Below are 16,706 nucleotides of genomic sequence, written 5' to 3'. Positions count from 1 at the left end.
CTGCACCTGAAGCAGAGTAATCATATGTGCCAGCACAGACTGGGAGACAATGGGCTAAGGAGCAGCTCAGCAGAAAAGATCCTGGAGGTGCTGGCACACCAGCCCATGATACACCCTAACAACACACTGGGTGGCATGGATGGCAGCAGAGTCAACAGGTGGAGAGAAGCAATTATTTCCCTCTGTGTGGCATAGATATAGTTGTATTTGTTTCGCTGCGTTCACTATGGACTCTCCAGCACAAGAGAGGTGTGAACCAACTAGAAAGAGCCCAGTGGAGGACCACTGGATAGGTGACTAGAGCTTTGATACTGAGGAATCTGGATTTGTTTAGCTTGGAAAAGAGAAGGGCAAGAGGAGGCAAGGTCTTTAGCCTGGTCTTCTATATAAGTGAGGTCCAGATGGGCGTGTTGCCAGATAGTCCCTCTTCCAGTCAGATTTGACAAGAAATGGGATCTCATTGGGGCTGCTGTCTAAATGGTGATGATAAAGAGGATAGAGCAGGATAAAGAGGATGATTTAGCACTGGCTCAGGAGGCCGGGGAGGCTTGGAGCTCTTCACCCATAAAAATGTACAGAAATTGCCCAGGCAACACTCTGAGCAATCTGATCCAGGTTTGGAGTCCAGCTTGTGAGCTGGGGTTTGGATCAGAGACCTCCAGAGGTCCCTTTTCATGTGAATCTTTGTGTGAGCCTGAGTTTGCCCCTCCAGCTAAGTTTTGGTGCTACTGCTCACCTAAATGACCTAGCAGGAAAATGGTAAAGAAACAAGGGAAAGAGGATCACATCTGCTACACCCAAAGCTTTAGCTGAGGAGAACTTGGGGTGCACTCATGTACAGCTGCATGAAGGGACACGCCACACAGAACCACAGAATATGCTGGGTCGGAAGGTACTCACAAGGATCATCGAATTGAACTCCTGGCTCTGCTCAGGACCATCCTCAAGTCACACCATGTGCCTGAGAGTATCATCCAAACACTTGTTGAACTCTCTCAGACTTGGTGCTGTGACCACTTCCCTGGGGAGCCTGTTCCAGTGCCCAACCACCCTCTAGGTGAAGAACCTTTTTCTAATATCTAACCTAACCTAGGAGAAGGTCATCCAGTGGATGAGTTATGAGGACGCTGTGTGGGCAGACCTGCCCAGTGACAAGAGTCACAGAATTGTTAGGATTGGAAGGGACCTCTGGAGATCATCCAGTCTAATCACCCATGCCAAGGCAAGGTCATCTGGAACAGGTGAGACAGGAGTGTGTCCAGGTGGGTTTTGAATGTCTCCAAAGAGGGAGACTCCACAACCTCTCTGGGTAGCCTGTTCCAGTGCTCTGCCACCCTCAGTGTAAAGAAGTTCTTCCTCATGTTGAGGTGAAACTTCCTGTGTTTTGGTTTGTGGCCATTGCTCCTCGTCCTGTCACTGGGAACCATTGAAACTCTGCCTGGCACTGTGGCACACTCTGTCAGGTGCTACAGGGACAGGGCAAGGAACAGGTGTTGCCATAACGCTGGTATGGGAAACGGATCCCTCTGGGCCACAAGAGCCAAGCACCAGGGGTCTGTCCTCCGGGGACAAATGGGGTGGTGGACCTGGCAGCGTTGGAGAAGATCAAGCTATGCCCCACGCCGAAGCTAAGGCCGAGGCTAAGGCTAAGAACAGGGCTGGGGTTGCGGCCGAGGCCATGGCCGAGGTCAAGGCCAAAGCCAGAACGCAGACCCAGGCCTAGGCCACCACTCCCCTCTCCCGCCCTCCCCACGCGCTCTCCCGCCCTCCGCTCGCGCCTCGTGTCCGCGAATAACCCCGACCCCGCCCCGCCGCTCTCCTGTCCCGCCGCAGCCAATGGGGAGCCGGGCCCCGCCCCGCGCGCCCTCCCCGCCCCGCCCGCCGCTCTTGCGCCCCGCCCCCTGCCGTACTTCCACCAATCATTGGCCGGCGGGGCCGGGCCGCGGCCCCGCCCACCCGCGGGTAACCTTTGCCTTAGTGCGCTGAGGCCCGGCCCCGCTGCCACCGACGGTCCAATCGCCGGCACGGCGGGGCGGGGCCGGGCGCAGCGCAGCCAATGGGCGGGCTGGGGGCGGTGCGCGGTGCGGGGGCCGCGCTGGCTGGTGCAGCTGCCGGGTTCGGGGCGCGAGCGGCCGGCGGGGCGGCCGGCGGTGAACATGGCGGTGGCGGCGGCCGGCTGGAGCCTGGCGCGCCTGGCCGAGGCGCTGGGCTCGTCGGAGCAGGCGCTGCGCCTCATCCTGTCCATCCTCATGGGTAAGACAGGGCGCGGGGGGGAAAAGGGGCTGACGCCCCGGGCGGGGCTCCGCGCCCGCCGTGGGCACGGGCGACCCCGCCGCTCAAACACTGTGCCACGCTGCGCGGCGGCCGGGGCCGGGCATCGCCCCGCCGGCGCGGAGCCGCACCTGTGTTCGCGTCGCCGCACCAGGCCACGTGTGCGCGGCGAGCCGGCGGGCGAGCCCCCGCCGCTACCGGCACCGCCCGCCTCGCCCGGGGAACGCGGGACGTGCCCCGCAGCAGCCGCCCGGGGCGAGCCTCCAGCCGTCCCGGCGGAGAGGGGACTCCGCCCGGTTTCTCCGCGGGAAGTCGGGGCGCGGTTCTGTCAGACCGCCTGTAGGAGTGCGGCGGGGAGGAGCGCGGGGTGCCAGCGGAAGACCCCTCTTGGGGCCCGTATCCCGGGCACAGGAACTTTGTGAGCGATTGTCTCGGTGGCTCTGTGAGAGTGCCCCGAGGCCCCGTGTACATCCCGCACCCCGCGAGCCTGTGTCCGCTCGGGAATCCCCGCAACCTCTCCCAGGTGTTGCCCTGTCCGAGTGCAGGGCGGTCGCGGCCCAGAGATATCGCTGGTGTCTGCAGCAGTGATGGCACTGAGGGAGTGGCGTGTCATCACGGGCACTGCCAGGTAGGGTGAGCAGAGCCTGCCAGCACAGTGGCCGGGAGAACTGGGATGATGTCCTGTGCTCCACCTGCGACGCGAAGCATGTTGCAAAACACACACTGCCTGCGCTTATGTAAACATGAGATACTTAAGTCCCCTGTGAAATGGGTAAGGCAGGGCTAGCGTTATGATGTGAGCTAGCCATTGAGGGGGAGGTTATGACTCCCAAAACATTAATTCAAGTGTATGTATACACGCTATCTGCGTACATCTCTGCAGATGCTCAGTGAAACTTCAGGTTGTGAAAGCATTTGGGGGTGTAGTCACCTAGCAGAAAGGAAATACACTGAACCTGAAAATATGTTTGAAGTGATGCAGCTGCTCCTGTGTGATCTGTCAAAATAAAGTTGCTTCGGCTAACTAGAAGTATAATTTTTAAGAAAAGATGCAAGCAAGAAAAACTGTGTCACTTTGTAACTGTGGTCTGCACCAGACTTGTTTCTGCCTGATTTAGTTTATGATGTGCGAGATCAAGCTGAACCAAAACATTCCTCACATCAAGGGTAGATATAGGAGGCTGAACTGATTATCATTTTGAACTCCACATAGAAGTTAGTTAAACCAAACTTCTTCTAGAAGAAAAAAAATTAATAGGTAACATATACAAGACATGCGCACAAGTCAGCATGAGTTAGTCTAGCAGCTCCCCACAGCTGAACAGGGAAAGTCCTGCTTTCCTTTCTCCCACGTCTGTCTCTGATACTTTAATTGCAATCTGATTGAATTTACTTGCTTGGCAGAAACCTAAACCAGAAAAAGCAGATAGTTCACTACGAGGTTAGTCAACTGAATTAACCAAGGAACTAGTCTAACAGGTGCTTATGCAGAAAAGGTCCTAGAAAGCTTGTGTGGAGGCAGATAGCTACAGTAGAGAGATGCCTCTGCAGAGTGTTCCCACCTGGATCTTACTTTCTGAGTTCCTTCTTGCTTCTTACTAATAATAAGCTAGCACACTACACTGGAAGGCTGTTTCTTGCTCGGTGTCTCATGGGTGAGCAAAACTACTTCTTTGAAATGAACAGCAGATAGTTATTCTCCTAGAAAGATAAGAAGAGCTGCCCGCTGCAGTCGGTAGATTGAGGAAGCATGAGATCTGTGTGTGCTGTTACAAATGTTCACGTATAGTGTTGACGCTAAGCCACCGAGACAGCACAGTGCTGTTCCTGAGGTAGGCCGCTATCTATTTTGCATGGTCCCAGTGGATTTTTGTAACTTGTATTAAAGTCTGGAGATCAGGGACTAGGAAACCACTAACATCTCTCCCCTGCATACTAAAATGTATTTACTAAACCAGGAGGCTAGACCTGCCTTTCCCTGTCCTTTCTCCCCAGCTCAGTATCACTTAATTACATGCAATGGAAGGCATAACTTCAGACAGAAGGCTTCAGGGCATGCAAAATAGCCTTGCCTGTAGTTTGGCACTCTTGCAGGTCGTGTAGGTTGAACCACTCGGGCAGAGGGGATTGACTTCAGCTTTCCTGCTTAATGGATGGGAGGTAAAGCATTATACCATTACTGTTTGGACAGGCCAAACAGTCCTCCAGAACAACATGAGAGGAGAGTAAGAAGAGTTCCTTAGCCCAGCACAAAGAAATGTTCATTTAATTGCAGCTTAGTTTACAATCCATTTAATGTGATGGAAAGCCTTAAGCTTGTTGGTAATGCAGCTAGCACTGATGACCACTTCATAGGACGGCATGGGGTGTAAACGAAAGGCATTTCTGAAAGCTGGAAGTGGCGTTAGGACAGAAAAAGTATGGCTTTTCCTTCACTTCCTCCGTTTCAGGTGTTTGTATAGATTCAGGAAGAAAACTATTTTTTTGGCTGCAGCTAATACTGCTGAATTATTTTGGAACAAGACCATGAGGACAAAGCTTGGTTCCAAAGCTGTTCAAAGATCTCTGTTCCAAAGATGGACTAAAAAGTTGTTTCTTTTTCTTGCTCTGTGATGCAGTTTCCCATCTACACTGTGACAACAGTTTCTAGGGTTTCACTGTTCAGAGGATCACCAAAACTGGTAAAAATAGTTTTCTGAGAAAGAGGAAGAATCACAAGGGACTTTGCAACTTAATTTCTGGAGAAAGCTGAATTATTGTTGAAAAAAAGTCTAAATGGACTCTCTTGATTCAGAATAAGTGTGTTTACTTAGTCATAATCTGAAATAACTAAAAGAGGTTGTATAAAACTGTTAACATTCTGTCACAACTGAAAAAAATTAAATAAAGGGGAGAATGAGAAAGGAGGAAGGAAGAGCATCCAAGAACTAAAATTGGAGTAGTCCTAAAGGGCAACACAATGTTTTAGTGAACAAGTAATGGCACATTGCTGAGCAAATTATGGGGATTTTAGTCACAGCTTTGTATTTAGATCAGACACATTTATATATGCTGCAATTTTGAAGCAAAGAATACAACTAGAGTCCTTTACTCAGATTGTACAAGATTAAAAACTTACTGCAGACTTCCCGTATGTAAAAATTTGCGTAAACAGCCTTTGAAGAAATTAGTCTGCAATTTGGCTGCTTTATCAACAGCAGTAAGACCTGAAGCATAGTTCTGGACCCTGCCAATAAAAAAAGTGTGATGTGTCAGTACACTAATGTCTGTCAGTGATATGAAGGTGTCTTTGAGAGATGTACTCTACCTTGCATTCTTCAGTAGGTCCAGGGGCCACTGTTCTCACAGGAGAAACTCTGTCTTTTTGTCAGCATCGAAGACACCAGTGGTCTCAGCTCTGTCCTTACAGAGTTACTTTCCAGTTGCTGGAATAAGAGGTCTGAATCAATGCTGTCCTAACCCCTTGGAGGAAAAAGGAAAAAGGAGCCCTTTAATGGTGTGAAGGAGAGAACAGGGTTTCTGTGCTGCTGCTCCTGTCCTCACATGAGAGGGAACAGATTTCTTTCCTGCTGTCACCGCTCAAAGCATAAGCTAGGATGCAGGGGGCCCTGTGGCACTGTGTATTTAAGACTTTATGTTGATCTCATTTCTTGCATGGCTGTATGATCCCAAAGAATTACAGCTATTTATCTGATCATAGTATTACACAGTGGCTTGCAAGCTACCTGGCATGTCCTGCTGCACAGTGTGGAGGGGGGCCAACATGCTGTTTACACCCCTGAGCCAGAACTGACCCTGCTGATTTGCCCAGACCTGCCAGGAAAAGCACTGGGGAAGTGTTCCCTCATCCACACACATATCAGGGACCTGCAGAAATTAACACATTACTACTCAATAGGTGCCAGAAACATATTCCTTTGCTTGCCAGTCGTCTGCTACTCTTCTACCTTTCATAATTATTTTTACGTCCTCTGTTTCTTCCTGTTCTCTGCATCCTGAAGATTTTTAAGCTCAGTGAAATTCTCACTGTGGTCACCCAAAGCTGTTGACTTATCCCAAACCGAGTCACCAGCTGGTCAGACAAACAAGAACCTTACTGCAGGGAAGGCGAACAACTGGTTTTGATGGGTGAGAGATGGGAGAAGCTGTAAGAGGCAGCACTCCCCTGTCACGGGGTCTAAAACCAGCCCTGTCACAGAGCACTCGTGTGCTGCATTGTTTAAACTTCTAACTTCAAATACATCTTGTTCATTAAATAATAAAAAAATAGAGGGAGGTGTGTAATGCTACACACTGCCCGTGTCTACATTAGCCAAGTGGTACAGTAGGAGCAGATCTATAGAGCAGACTTGTCTATGGGTTTTGAGCATTTACTTTCAATTTGTTTCAGTCTGGTCATACGGACTAAGCACCCACTGGAGTGTGTTTTCAGTTTAGTTTCATCTGAAGAGAGCCCTGTTCACATGCTTTGAGACTAAAGCAAACTAAAGCATCGTAAGTGGACTTTGAAAGTGCAGTCCTGAGCTGAATTAAAATACTCATGTTTATGCACCCAGTGTTAGACAAGTATTGCAGTATTAGAGACAGAAGAAGGGAATACCTTTGAAGTCAAAATATTAGGTAAGGCTGGTATTTTACCACTTTCTTTTCCTGTTGTCCCCTTCCTTTTAGTTTTAGCATTTTTACGAGAAAATGAAGGCAATTGACCTGCTACATGTTAACTAAGGAGGAGTTAGCTGATCAGCAAAGGAGAAGGGGAAAAATAGTCAGATCTACTCTTGAAGATGAAACAGAGCTAATGCATATAAAAGGGGAAATAAAGGGAGCAGAGATGAAAAGAATGTTTCTGGTATTCTTATTTGCAGCTTTATATCTGGAAAAAGACAGGCATCTTAATCACCCATTCAAGAAGATGGCACTATTTTTGCTTGGTATTAGTAGAACTTTCATCCTGCCTAATTCACCTCCTCGATCATTTACTTCTTTTGCTTAGTTAGATTCTTGTATCTCTGGACAACTTGAGCGATGTGCAGTGGCCCATTACTCTCCCAAATGGCTGTGGCCAAAAAGCTGACTTTGTCCTTTCTTTTCATCACAGGGGTTCTCTTAACCAGAGATCATCCTCTTGTTACTGTGAAGTTTGAAAAAAAAAAAAAAAAAAAAAAAAGGAGGGATTTATCATTAGCAGCATTCATGTCTAATTTGCCACTTCTATATCAATTGCTTATTTCCTTCTATAAAAAGTCTGTCTAGAAGCAAAATCCAACTCTGTGTGCAGACTGTTTTTCAACTCCATGGTGGGTAGAGAAGAAGAATTACTTGGGATCAGGGGTTCCCTTCTGTTTTCTCCAGGAGTATTACAGCCTACTCTGCCTGAGGGAGTTGTGAAAGAGGAGGTTGGCAGAGTGGGAGCTGCTGTGCAGGATCTCTTGGCAGCAAGGACCAGGGACTCTTGTCCTGTTGCACTGAATGGCAGAAGCAAAGCAGCACAGCGTCCTGCTGCTGACATATCCAAAGGTGACAGCCAACTCCAAAATAACTCCAAAAACTGCTGTGCTTCAGGAACACGGTAGTGGGGCAGGAGTACTGCCATTGTTATCAGTAGAAGTTGCTTGTTATTTAATAGTTTATGAGTGTTCAGAAGGGCACAGGCCACAGCAGAATGACCATTGACATTCAGTATCCACTGCCATTTGGGGGTTAAAGTTTATATCTGCAGCGTGGAACTGGCCCAGTTGTAAAACTGAGAAAATTATCTCATGCAGCAGAACTGTGGGTAAATTGCAGTCCAGAGTACTAATAAGTTACTCTGGATATCAGAAGAATTTAGGCTGATGATATGACTTTTGAACTGGAACAGTACCCATGTAGTGCAAGACCAGGATTTGTTTGTGGCTTTCTAAAAACATATATGCTGTGCACATTAGTAGCTCTCTGTTTGCCAGGGTTCTTTTCCCTTCAGAGCATCATTAGCCAAACCATGATGTGATCTGCTGTGTCGAGCTAAAAAGGAGTATGCCTGACAAGTGAGACAGCTCTCTCAAAGAGTAGGAACTCTAGATGGGCATGGGATAAAAGAGATGAAATTTCTGGCTTTTAGAAATTTGCGGTACATTATAGAATTCAGTCATACTTTAATTCTGTCTACAGAGATATCTAGAGAAAAAAATTCTCATGAAAATGGACTTTTTTGCAAGATATTACTGATTTTTGAGAGAGTGGGACAGCCTTGAAAATGTAGTTTTAAGACCATCCATGTCAACGAACAGCAAGAAATTGTGCTTTGCCTGTAATTGTAATCTGATTTTTCTCCCCTTGTTCAAAAGGGGGAAACATTTTCTGCAGTAAACTTTTGATCTAATCTGATAGTAACACTTTACATTTTTTTACCACTTTCCATTTCTCAAAGCCAGTTGTTCCTGTGTTTATTAAACTTCAGCAGGAAAATTGGCACATGAACAAAGAATCCCCGTCTACATGTTCCTGAGTAAAAGGCTGGTAGAAAACACAACCTTTTTTTTTTTTTTTGATTATGTGAATTGCTCTAATTCTTTTAGTTACTCCTGTATCCCTAGAGAGCCTGTATGATGAATTCCCTTTACCAATGCCCTCTTTCCCCGTCAGCTGGTGTTCAGGGCAGCAATGGGGGAAACGGGACAGAAGGCCATGTTAGCGAATGAAAAGAACGCTGTGTAAAAATCATGGGGGACCAGGCAGGGAGAGGATGGTTTGGGTAAGACATTTTGTAGGGGAGCTTGGAGCTGCTGTTGTGGAAAGGAAGAGCAGGCTGGGTGTGCAGGAGGGAGGTTGCCAGGCTCTGTGAGTGAAGGGCCGTGGTATGTGGGGCTGGCCGGCTGCTCAGCCTGAGAAAGCAGCCTGTGGTGTGGAAACCAGTGTGGGACACAAAAGGAGGAAGGAACAGCAACAAGGAGGCCGGGAAGACCGAAAGAGGGGTGGCAAGAGGCTGAGGAAATGGGGAGCAGCAGTTCAGTTTCAAGAAGCAGCAGGTACGCATCTGGACTCAACAGAGCATCTGGGACCCAGAAGGGAGCCCAAAAGTCCCAAACCCTGGGGCTCCCTCCCAAGGGATTTTTGGGGACGGAGAGGACCTTAAAATGGCTCCACTGACAGACTGCCAGACATATATTTTACATAGCATGACAGAGTTTCTCATTTCCTCTCACAGCAGTGACTAGATTTGGCCTCGCTTATTGGAAACCTTCCATCCATCATACACTTCTCGGCAGAATGTGCATGTCGTCACCTTTTATTACTGCTCCATATAAAACATGACTATCTCCTGCTCCTAGTACTCCATTAGTGGAAGTATAAGAGATCTATCCACTGCTACAGATTTCAGCTAGGATAATAAGTAGCATGGATGCCAGTATTGTGGTACGTGATGAATTTCCTTTTCCTTTTGTTTATTTTTAAGCAGGACAAAAGAACACAATCTTGCAAAGTAAAACAATAAAATGCTAGAATTAAGGTGGCTTCTGGCATCCCAATTCAGCTCCTTGTGCATGTGCCTTTAGAAACACTAATTGCGTGAATGGGCTTCATGTACCCATGAGATGGGCAACTCTTCCTGTGTCACTGTGTATTAAAACATAACATATTTATTGTCTAATGAGTGGCAGTGTTTATTGCATGCTATGTGAACTCACCTAGACAACAGAATTTAGTTGACTCATGGTGTTCTGTGTGACACTTCTCACCGTACTACCAGAGTGTTTTACGAATGTTTGCTTCTCACTTGAGCCACACATGAATAACCTGGAGGCATTCTTAATTTAGGCTAGGAGTTAATACACAGAAAATGCAAGGAGAAAACTCCTTCCACTTATTTTAGTTGCTCCATATGATATGCTTCTGACTGATTTTTTCTTTCCAAAAATACTACATGCATAGTATTAGTGGATTTTAGTTACAGATGTGTACTAAATAGTTCACAAATCAGATGCAAATCTGAAGTTGCAGAGTTAGAAAAGCAAGAGTATCTATCTTACTGGAGGTCACTTGAGGAATTCCAAAATTAAAGCTGAAAGAACTCATTGAGGTGGGAGCAGGATTGAATTTTTCAGCACATTGTAATGGTATTAACCATAAAGTTCCTCCCTCCCCCCCTTTTTTTTTAATATAGCTTCTTGCTATGTTCAATGTTTTTGTTGCAGAATTTGGAAATGAATTAGAGACTAAGGTCTGATTCATGTATTTAAGCATTATTCATCTGTATTGAATGAGGCCAGAAACTGTAATCCTGTAATTTCTTGCACTTCAATGTCAATTTTGATATGATTGTGTTCCTGTTAAAGTATTTTCTTCTATACAGAGTAATTTATCTGGCATCTGTCTCCCAAGATGGAAATACTGTATCGGGATTAACACCACGATCTTTGTTGATAATGTATCCATGTAAAGTACATGTTCCTAGTAACATGTTCAAGAAGGCTCTAGTTTGGATCATTACCAATACTTGTCTAAACTTATTAACTCTTCCTTTGGTTTTTTTTTTCCTTTCTTCTCTACTCAGGATATCCTTTTGCCTTGTTCCAGCGCTATTTCCTCTTCCAGAAGGAGACCTACCTCATTCATCTCTACAATGTGTTCACAGGACTCTCAATTGCTTACTTCAATTTTGGTAAGATGAGTTTGGGAAAAGAGAGCTGCCTGGCCCAGGGTGAGCTGCAGTTTAGGAGAACCTGTAAATGTAATTTCTACTTCTTATATCTCTCTCTCTCTCTTTTCCTGTCCCACAGGGATGCAGTTTTTTCATTCCCTGATATGTGTCCTAATCCAGTTCCTCATACTGAGACTAATGGGTCGCACAATCACTGCCGTCTTCACCACGTTCTTCTTTCAGATGGTAAAACTCCCTTTCTTACTCCATCGGTTTGTAGAAGGGAGCCCTCTGTTCAGTTTTGCACTTCCCAGTAGCAACTGTGGGTGGAAAAGTGGAGGCAGATCAAAACCAGCTGGAGGAATTAGTTTGAATAACCCAAACAATGGTTTCTTTCAGACATACCTTATGGCTGGATATTACTTCACAGCCACAGAACATTATGACATCAAGTGGACAATGCCACATTGTGTCTTGACACTAAAGTTAATTGGTGAGTGACACCTCTCTTCTATCTCTTGCACTCTGCAAGCTGTGCTTCAGGGAAGAGAGGACTTGCTTATTCAGCCCATCCCAGGGATTCAAATAACTGTTTCTCACCTCTAGGTCTGGCCATCGATTACTATGATGGAGGAAAAGATCCGGTGAGTAAGACCATTTCTCCATCATTCCATGCTGTTCCAGTGAGCTAGAGGTCAGAAAATGAAGTTCAAAGAATGTGAGTTAGCAGGCTGCATTGTTTGGTAAAAGCCATAGCTGAGAGGGGAGCCTCTGTGAGTGTCTGAGGGCACTGAATTCTGGAGCAGAAAGAAATAATTTGGAACAGAGACAGTAGTGATTAGAGATGGACAAAAGTTGTTTCAATTATGTCAGAATATTACCCTGCTCCCTTCCAAATTCCCCACCATCTCTTTCCCCCAAATGTGTTGCATTAGATTCCCAATCCCTGATGCTCTGTGTCTTGTGGGTAGTGCACTTTGAACTTGCACACCATCAGTACTGGGTCTCAGTTTCCATCTTCCTTTTCTTTGATTAGTTTTAGCATACCCTGGTGAACAGTTGCCCTTTACCATTTGTTAGGGCCCTCCTTTTAGAGCAGATAAAACAGTGGCAGAAGTTGCGCAGCACAGTGTGTGGGAGAGGGCATTGCACTTGCTACAGTCTCTTAATCCTACTTCAAGTGTCTTGATCCTCCACCTCGTGTTTGAGGCTTGACCTAGTCTTTAGCATCCATGGAATCACTGCTGACTGCAAGAAAACAAGGTCAAGCTGAAATTTCCCAAGCTGAAGTTTCAAGTATTTAAAGACGATGAATTCTTGCATCAAGAAGTAGGAATCGTAGTATGATAAGGTCTTGAGAGTACATGCAACTGCAGTCAGGGACTGGAATAAGTCAGATACAGTCTTTTTGCTATGCCTACTGTGCTGACAGGCATGCATGTCAATAGATCCCTTCCATGTTCTGAGCTTATTTGGGAATAGAGATCTGTGCAACTCATCTCAACCATTGGATCTTCTTGCTGTTTAGAGGGAGAGGGGATAGAGAGGGCTGGGGAGAGGAGTGGATGAGAAATACAAAGTCTAAAGTTCTGTGTACCTGGAGAGCAAGAACTGAAACCAGTAAGGAGGCAGGCTGAGAACATAACATCCAGAGCTAGTATGAATTCCCCGGGATGATGTTAATGCCACTCCCTTTGGTGCAGGAGTTCCTGACCCCTGAGCAGCGGCGATTTGCTGTCCGGGGAGTTCCTACCTTCCTGGAGGTCTCAGGATTCTCCTATTTCTATGGTGCCTTCATGGTTGGGCCTCAGTTCTCCATGACAGACTATCAGAAATTGGCAAGGGGTGAGATGACTGACGTCCCAGGCCAGAGACCCAATAGGTAATATAAAGCGACTTGGCTTCTCACCTTCCTGCCATCCTAGAATGCTGAATCCTCCACTGAATCCTCTATGTTCCCTGCAGCAAACTGCCTTCTTGCCTGGACACGGGAGTACTGTGACCAAAAGTGATTTATAAGACAAGGCAGTCTTTCAAAAGTTGCTTGTAACTCTCCACTTAATGTCCCAGCATTGTTCCAGGGCATGAATGTCAACAGTTATTTGACATCTTTAGTACAGACTCGGTTCCAAACTGGTAGTATTTGCATCCCAGCTTCCAAATGGAGGCAGCTGCTGCAGTGGAATGTGGTACCCCCTATTGCTGTCCCCCCACCTCCTCTTTTCCACCTCTGTTTTTAAAATTATGGATTTGATGGTCTCTTTCCAAGGCATTTCTTTGACCTTCGCATTTTTCTTTCTCAGTTTTGTGCCTGCTCTCAAGCGCCTGAGTTTGGGTCTTGTGTTTCTAGTAACCTATACCTTATCAAGTCTGTATGTCTATGATGAATACCTCATCTCAGATGACTATATGGTATGTATTGACTTGGTTGTGTGGGGTGTGGGCACAAGAGTAGAATTTGTTAATTTTTAAATTTTTTTTTTAGCTTCCCCTCAATTTAAAAGTAATTCAGCAACTAGTGATAAGCCTTTCCACAATTGATTTGGCTTTACTGCCTGTCTGGTAGATTCCATTTGATGCAGAACAGAAATGTGTTATGGGGAACTGAACCAAATGAAAACTTTTACAAATAGATAATTAATCTTAGATGCTACTGCTGTTTTTGGAAACCTATGTATTTTATGATATTTTAATTACCCTCCTAATAACAATTACATGCAAAGAACTTCACTAGAGTAACTTGCAAAGCTCATCAGAATCTTTGAGGTGCTTAGAAAACTCCTAACAAATAATTCCTACTTGCAGATTGTCAGCATTTCTGTGTCAATGTGACTAAATAAGAGTGTAAATTTCACAATGATTATGCTAATCCCAGAGTCTTCCCAAACCGTAGCTATTTCAGTACAGCCACATATTACCAAAGGAAGGAGACCAATGTATAAGTTTGCATAAGCCTGGCAGCCTACTCCGTAAAGCAGTCTCAACACATACATCAGATAAAAACAAAAGACAGTGATGAGACCTCGTCTACCTTGTCCCATTACGGCCACTCAACTCCCGTTTTTATTTTTATTCTGTTTTGCTCTTGTCTCTGCAGGAGAAGCCTTTCTGGTTCCGTTGTGGTTACATATTGATCTGGGGCAAAATTATACTCTACAAATACGTAACTTGCTGGCTTGTTACGGTGAGTCTACATGTTGTTCCAGAGGCAAAAGACAAATGAATAAAGGTCACACCCTTGCAGCTACTTAGTATGCTCTTGGACTTAGCACTAAATGGAAGAAATTCAAATATCTGGAGATCAGTACAAGTCAATTCAGCTTGCTCCAAGTTAGCCAAGACTAGATAACTAAAAAGCAGGCAGTTTTTAAGCCATTTGTTCCATCTGCAGTGGTGCTCTCCACTCAACACAGCGAGAGTCAGAGCTTTCTCAGCTCTGCCTTTCCAACAAAAAAAGGGCAATATTTTCCTCTTATCTTACTTGTGTTTTTTTTGATAGGAAGGTGTCTGCATCCTTGTTGGTCTGGGGTACAATGGGAAGGACCAGAATGGAAAGCCTTTGTGGAATGCCTGTGCCAACATGAAGGTCTGGCTGTATGAGACAACACCTTTGTTCACAGGGACCATTGCTTCTTTCAACATCAACACCAATGCTTGGGTAGCCCGGTGAGCAGGACAAAATTCCCCTTCTATAATGTGTTGGCGACACCTGTGTCGACAGAACCGAGATCCTCAGCTGAGCGGGAGCATTAGAGGAAGAATCTGCCAGTTTCTTGCACTTTCTTTCATGTTTTGCTGCTGTGCCATTAGAAACAGGTTATGGGGTTACTGGGTTAGAGAGATCTTTTAATTCACCTGGAGGGGGAGTTTATTAATAAAGGCAAGCAGTTGATGGCAGTAGAGACTAGAACAGAACTACAGCAAGCCCTTGAGCTGCCTGCCTGCTCAGCCAGCCTCAGAACTGCTCTCACAGCTGGTTCCCACAGCATGGCTCTTGATGCTCCTGTGCCAACTCAACTGGGTTTTCGTTCAGCATTTGCTGAGACACAACTAAATTGTACATAATGAACCCCTTCTCCCCCTTATAGCTGGGATTTCTTTAAGACTGTTCTGATGTACATTTTGCTCTGGTCTTGCTGTTTTCTGTCACCACATGGTGTGCAAAGGCATATGGTCCCCTGGGCCCTGCCTCTCTGACACCAACAGGGAGGGACAGACAATAACCTGGAAGCACTTTGTTTCTTTTCTGATCTAGCTACATCTTCAAGCGTCTGAAGTTCCTGGGTAACAAACTGCTGTCACAGGCACTGGCCCTCTTCTTCCTGGCCATTTGGCATGGGCTGCACTCTGGCTACCTGGTGTGCTTTCAAATGGAGTTGCTGATAGTCATCGTTGAAAGACAGGTATGCTTTGTACGACTTACCAGAATGGGGTGGCCTGCACCAGTCTTTCCCCCTGAGTCTGGAAACTGTGAAGGCTTTACTTGGATTAAATATGAAAAATAGCTGCTTGCTTTGGAATTGATTTTCAAACATGATAGGGTTTTGTTTTTAAAGAGTTCAGTAGGTTGCTGGCTTCTGTGTGGGCAAACCGTAAATATATTGCAGAAGCTGACGGGAAGAAAAGTGGAGAACTTGGCATATGAGCAGAGGGCAGCTGAAGTACTTGGCAGCTGGAAAAGATTGGAGCACAAGTACATGAACTGAATGCCTCTGCTAATCTCCCAGTACTGAGAGAACAGTATTGCTTATTAAAATTTATTTCCTTAATTAAAACTTTGGCCAGGTGAGGTATTTAGCTACTTCTTTACTTACTAAAAATTCATTTTACACAGCTGGATAGAGAACTTCGGCCCCAGAGCCCACATATACAGCCACAGGACATCGAACTGATGAGAATTCTGTTTTTTTTCTTTAAATTAGTTCATAAACCTTGTTCGGGACAGTCCTCCCCTAAGCACTTTGGCCTCCATCACTCTCTTGCGGCCCATCTTCTACGTGCTGCAGCAGACTAATCACTGGATGTTTATGGGTTACTCTCTGGTGCCATTTTGCCTTTTCACCTGGGACAAATGGATGAAGGTATTTAGTAGCCACGAACAGAGGACCCATGTGGTAACCCTTTTCCCTCCATCCCCTCTAATATGTTCTTGGCTCAAAGCTCCTTGCTGATCCTCAACCCTCCCCTTCTCTTTACAGGTGTACAGGTCTATTTATTTCTTTGGCCATGTGTTGTTCTTCACCTTACTGTTGGTGTTGCCTTACATTCGCAGATTAATTGTGCCACGAAAAGAAAAGCTAAAAAGAGCAGAATAACAGCCAAAAGGTAAGGTTGTGCTAGGTTGACAGAATCCTGTGCTTGGACTAGGAGGTGAAGTGGGGCAGCAATGTTACAGCCCAAGGCAAAAGGCAAACATAAAATCAACCAAAACAAATATAGCACTTCTCTTTTTCAGATTGTACCACCTGTGCATTTGTAGGAGTCGATTTAACACTCCGGAAGCAAAGCATCACCTGCCAAGTTTGCTGTGTTGAAGTATGACTTTTTTCAATGCGAGGAGGGGGAAGGAGAAAGCACAGGGTCAGAGACCTGGAAGGAGAGGATCCGAGTAAGCCTCCTTGAGACCCTCAACCTTCTGTCCGTTGCCTTATCTCTGCCGCCCTGCGGCCGACACTCGTGTCTCTCCGCTGATACCAGATGATTGTACCACACTTACGGCAGGTGCTGCGTTGGATTGGAGCCACCTTCTGACTTTTCTACGTTTGTCATCTAAGATAAAAATTGCTCCTGGTCTTTTTCACATCGGCTTCAGCTC

At 45.9% G+C, this 16,706-nt stretch overlaps 1 protein-coding gene across 2 annotated transcripts; it reads left to right on the top strand.

Annotated features, from left to right (window-relative positions):
* The first annotated feature begins 2,107 nt into the window (after positions 1-2,107).
* On the top strand, positions 2,108-16,691 carry LPCAT3 (lysophosphatidylcholine acyltransferase 3). 2 transcript variants are annotated; one of them, XM_064644677.1, is made up of 13 exons: positions 2,108-2,253; positions 10,805-10,912; positions 11,031-11,137; positions 11,291-11,384; positions 11,498-11,535; positions 12,595-12,773; positions 13,195-13,303; positions 13,989-14,075; positions 14,391-14,557; positions 15,147-15,294; positions 15,814-15,972; positions 16,090-16,216; positions 16,347-16,691. In XM_064644677.1, the coding sequence occupies exons 1-12, from the start codon at positions 2,157-2,159 to the stop codon at positions 16,204-16,206; spliced, it is 1,410 nt and encodes a 469-aa protein (XP_064500747.1). In that variant the 5' UTR covers positions 2,108-2,156; the 3' UTR covers positions 16,207-16,216; positions 16,347-16,691. The 2 variants fall into 2 exon arrangements, with proteins under 2 accessions (XP_064500747.1, XP_064500748.1); XM_064644678.1 differs by lacking the exon at positions 2,108-2,253 and adding an exon at positions 9,565-9,666.
* Positions 16,692-16,706: the final 15 nt, after the last annotated feature.

Source organism: Pseudopipra pipra, chromosome 2 (genome assembly GCF_036250125.1).
Source record: "Pseudopipra pipra isolate bDixPip1 chromosome 2, bDixPip1.hap1, whole genome shotgun sequence".
Taxonomy (NCBI): Eukaryota; Metazoa; Chordata; class Aves; order Passeriformes; family Pipridae; genus Pseudopipra; species Pseudopipra pipra.
Note: the sequence above shows the minus strand (reverse complement) of the source record. Positions and strands in the feature narration are given on the sequence as shown.

Coding starts and splice junctions, on each gene's coding strand:
- LPCAT3 (XM_064644677.1), top strand. CDS start 2,157: ATGGCGGTGGCGGCGGCCGGCTGGAGCCTGGCGCGCCTGGCCGAGGCG. Junction 11,385..11,497: donor CTTGACACTAAAGTTAATTG/GTGAGTGACACC, acceptor TCTCACCTCTAG/GTCTGGCCATCGATTACTAT. Junction 15,295..15,813: donor TAGTCATCGTTGAAAGACAG/GTATGCTTTGTA, acceptor TCTTTAAATTAG/TTCATAAACCTTGTTCGGGA.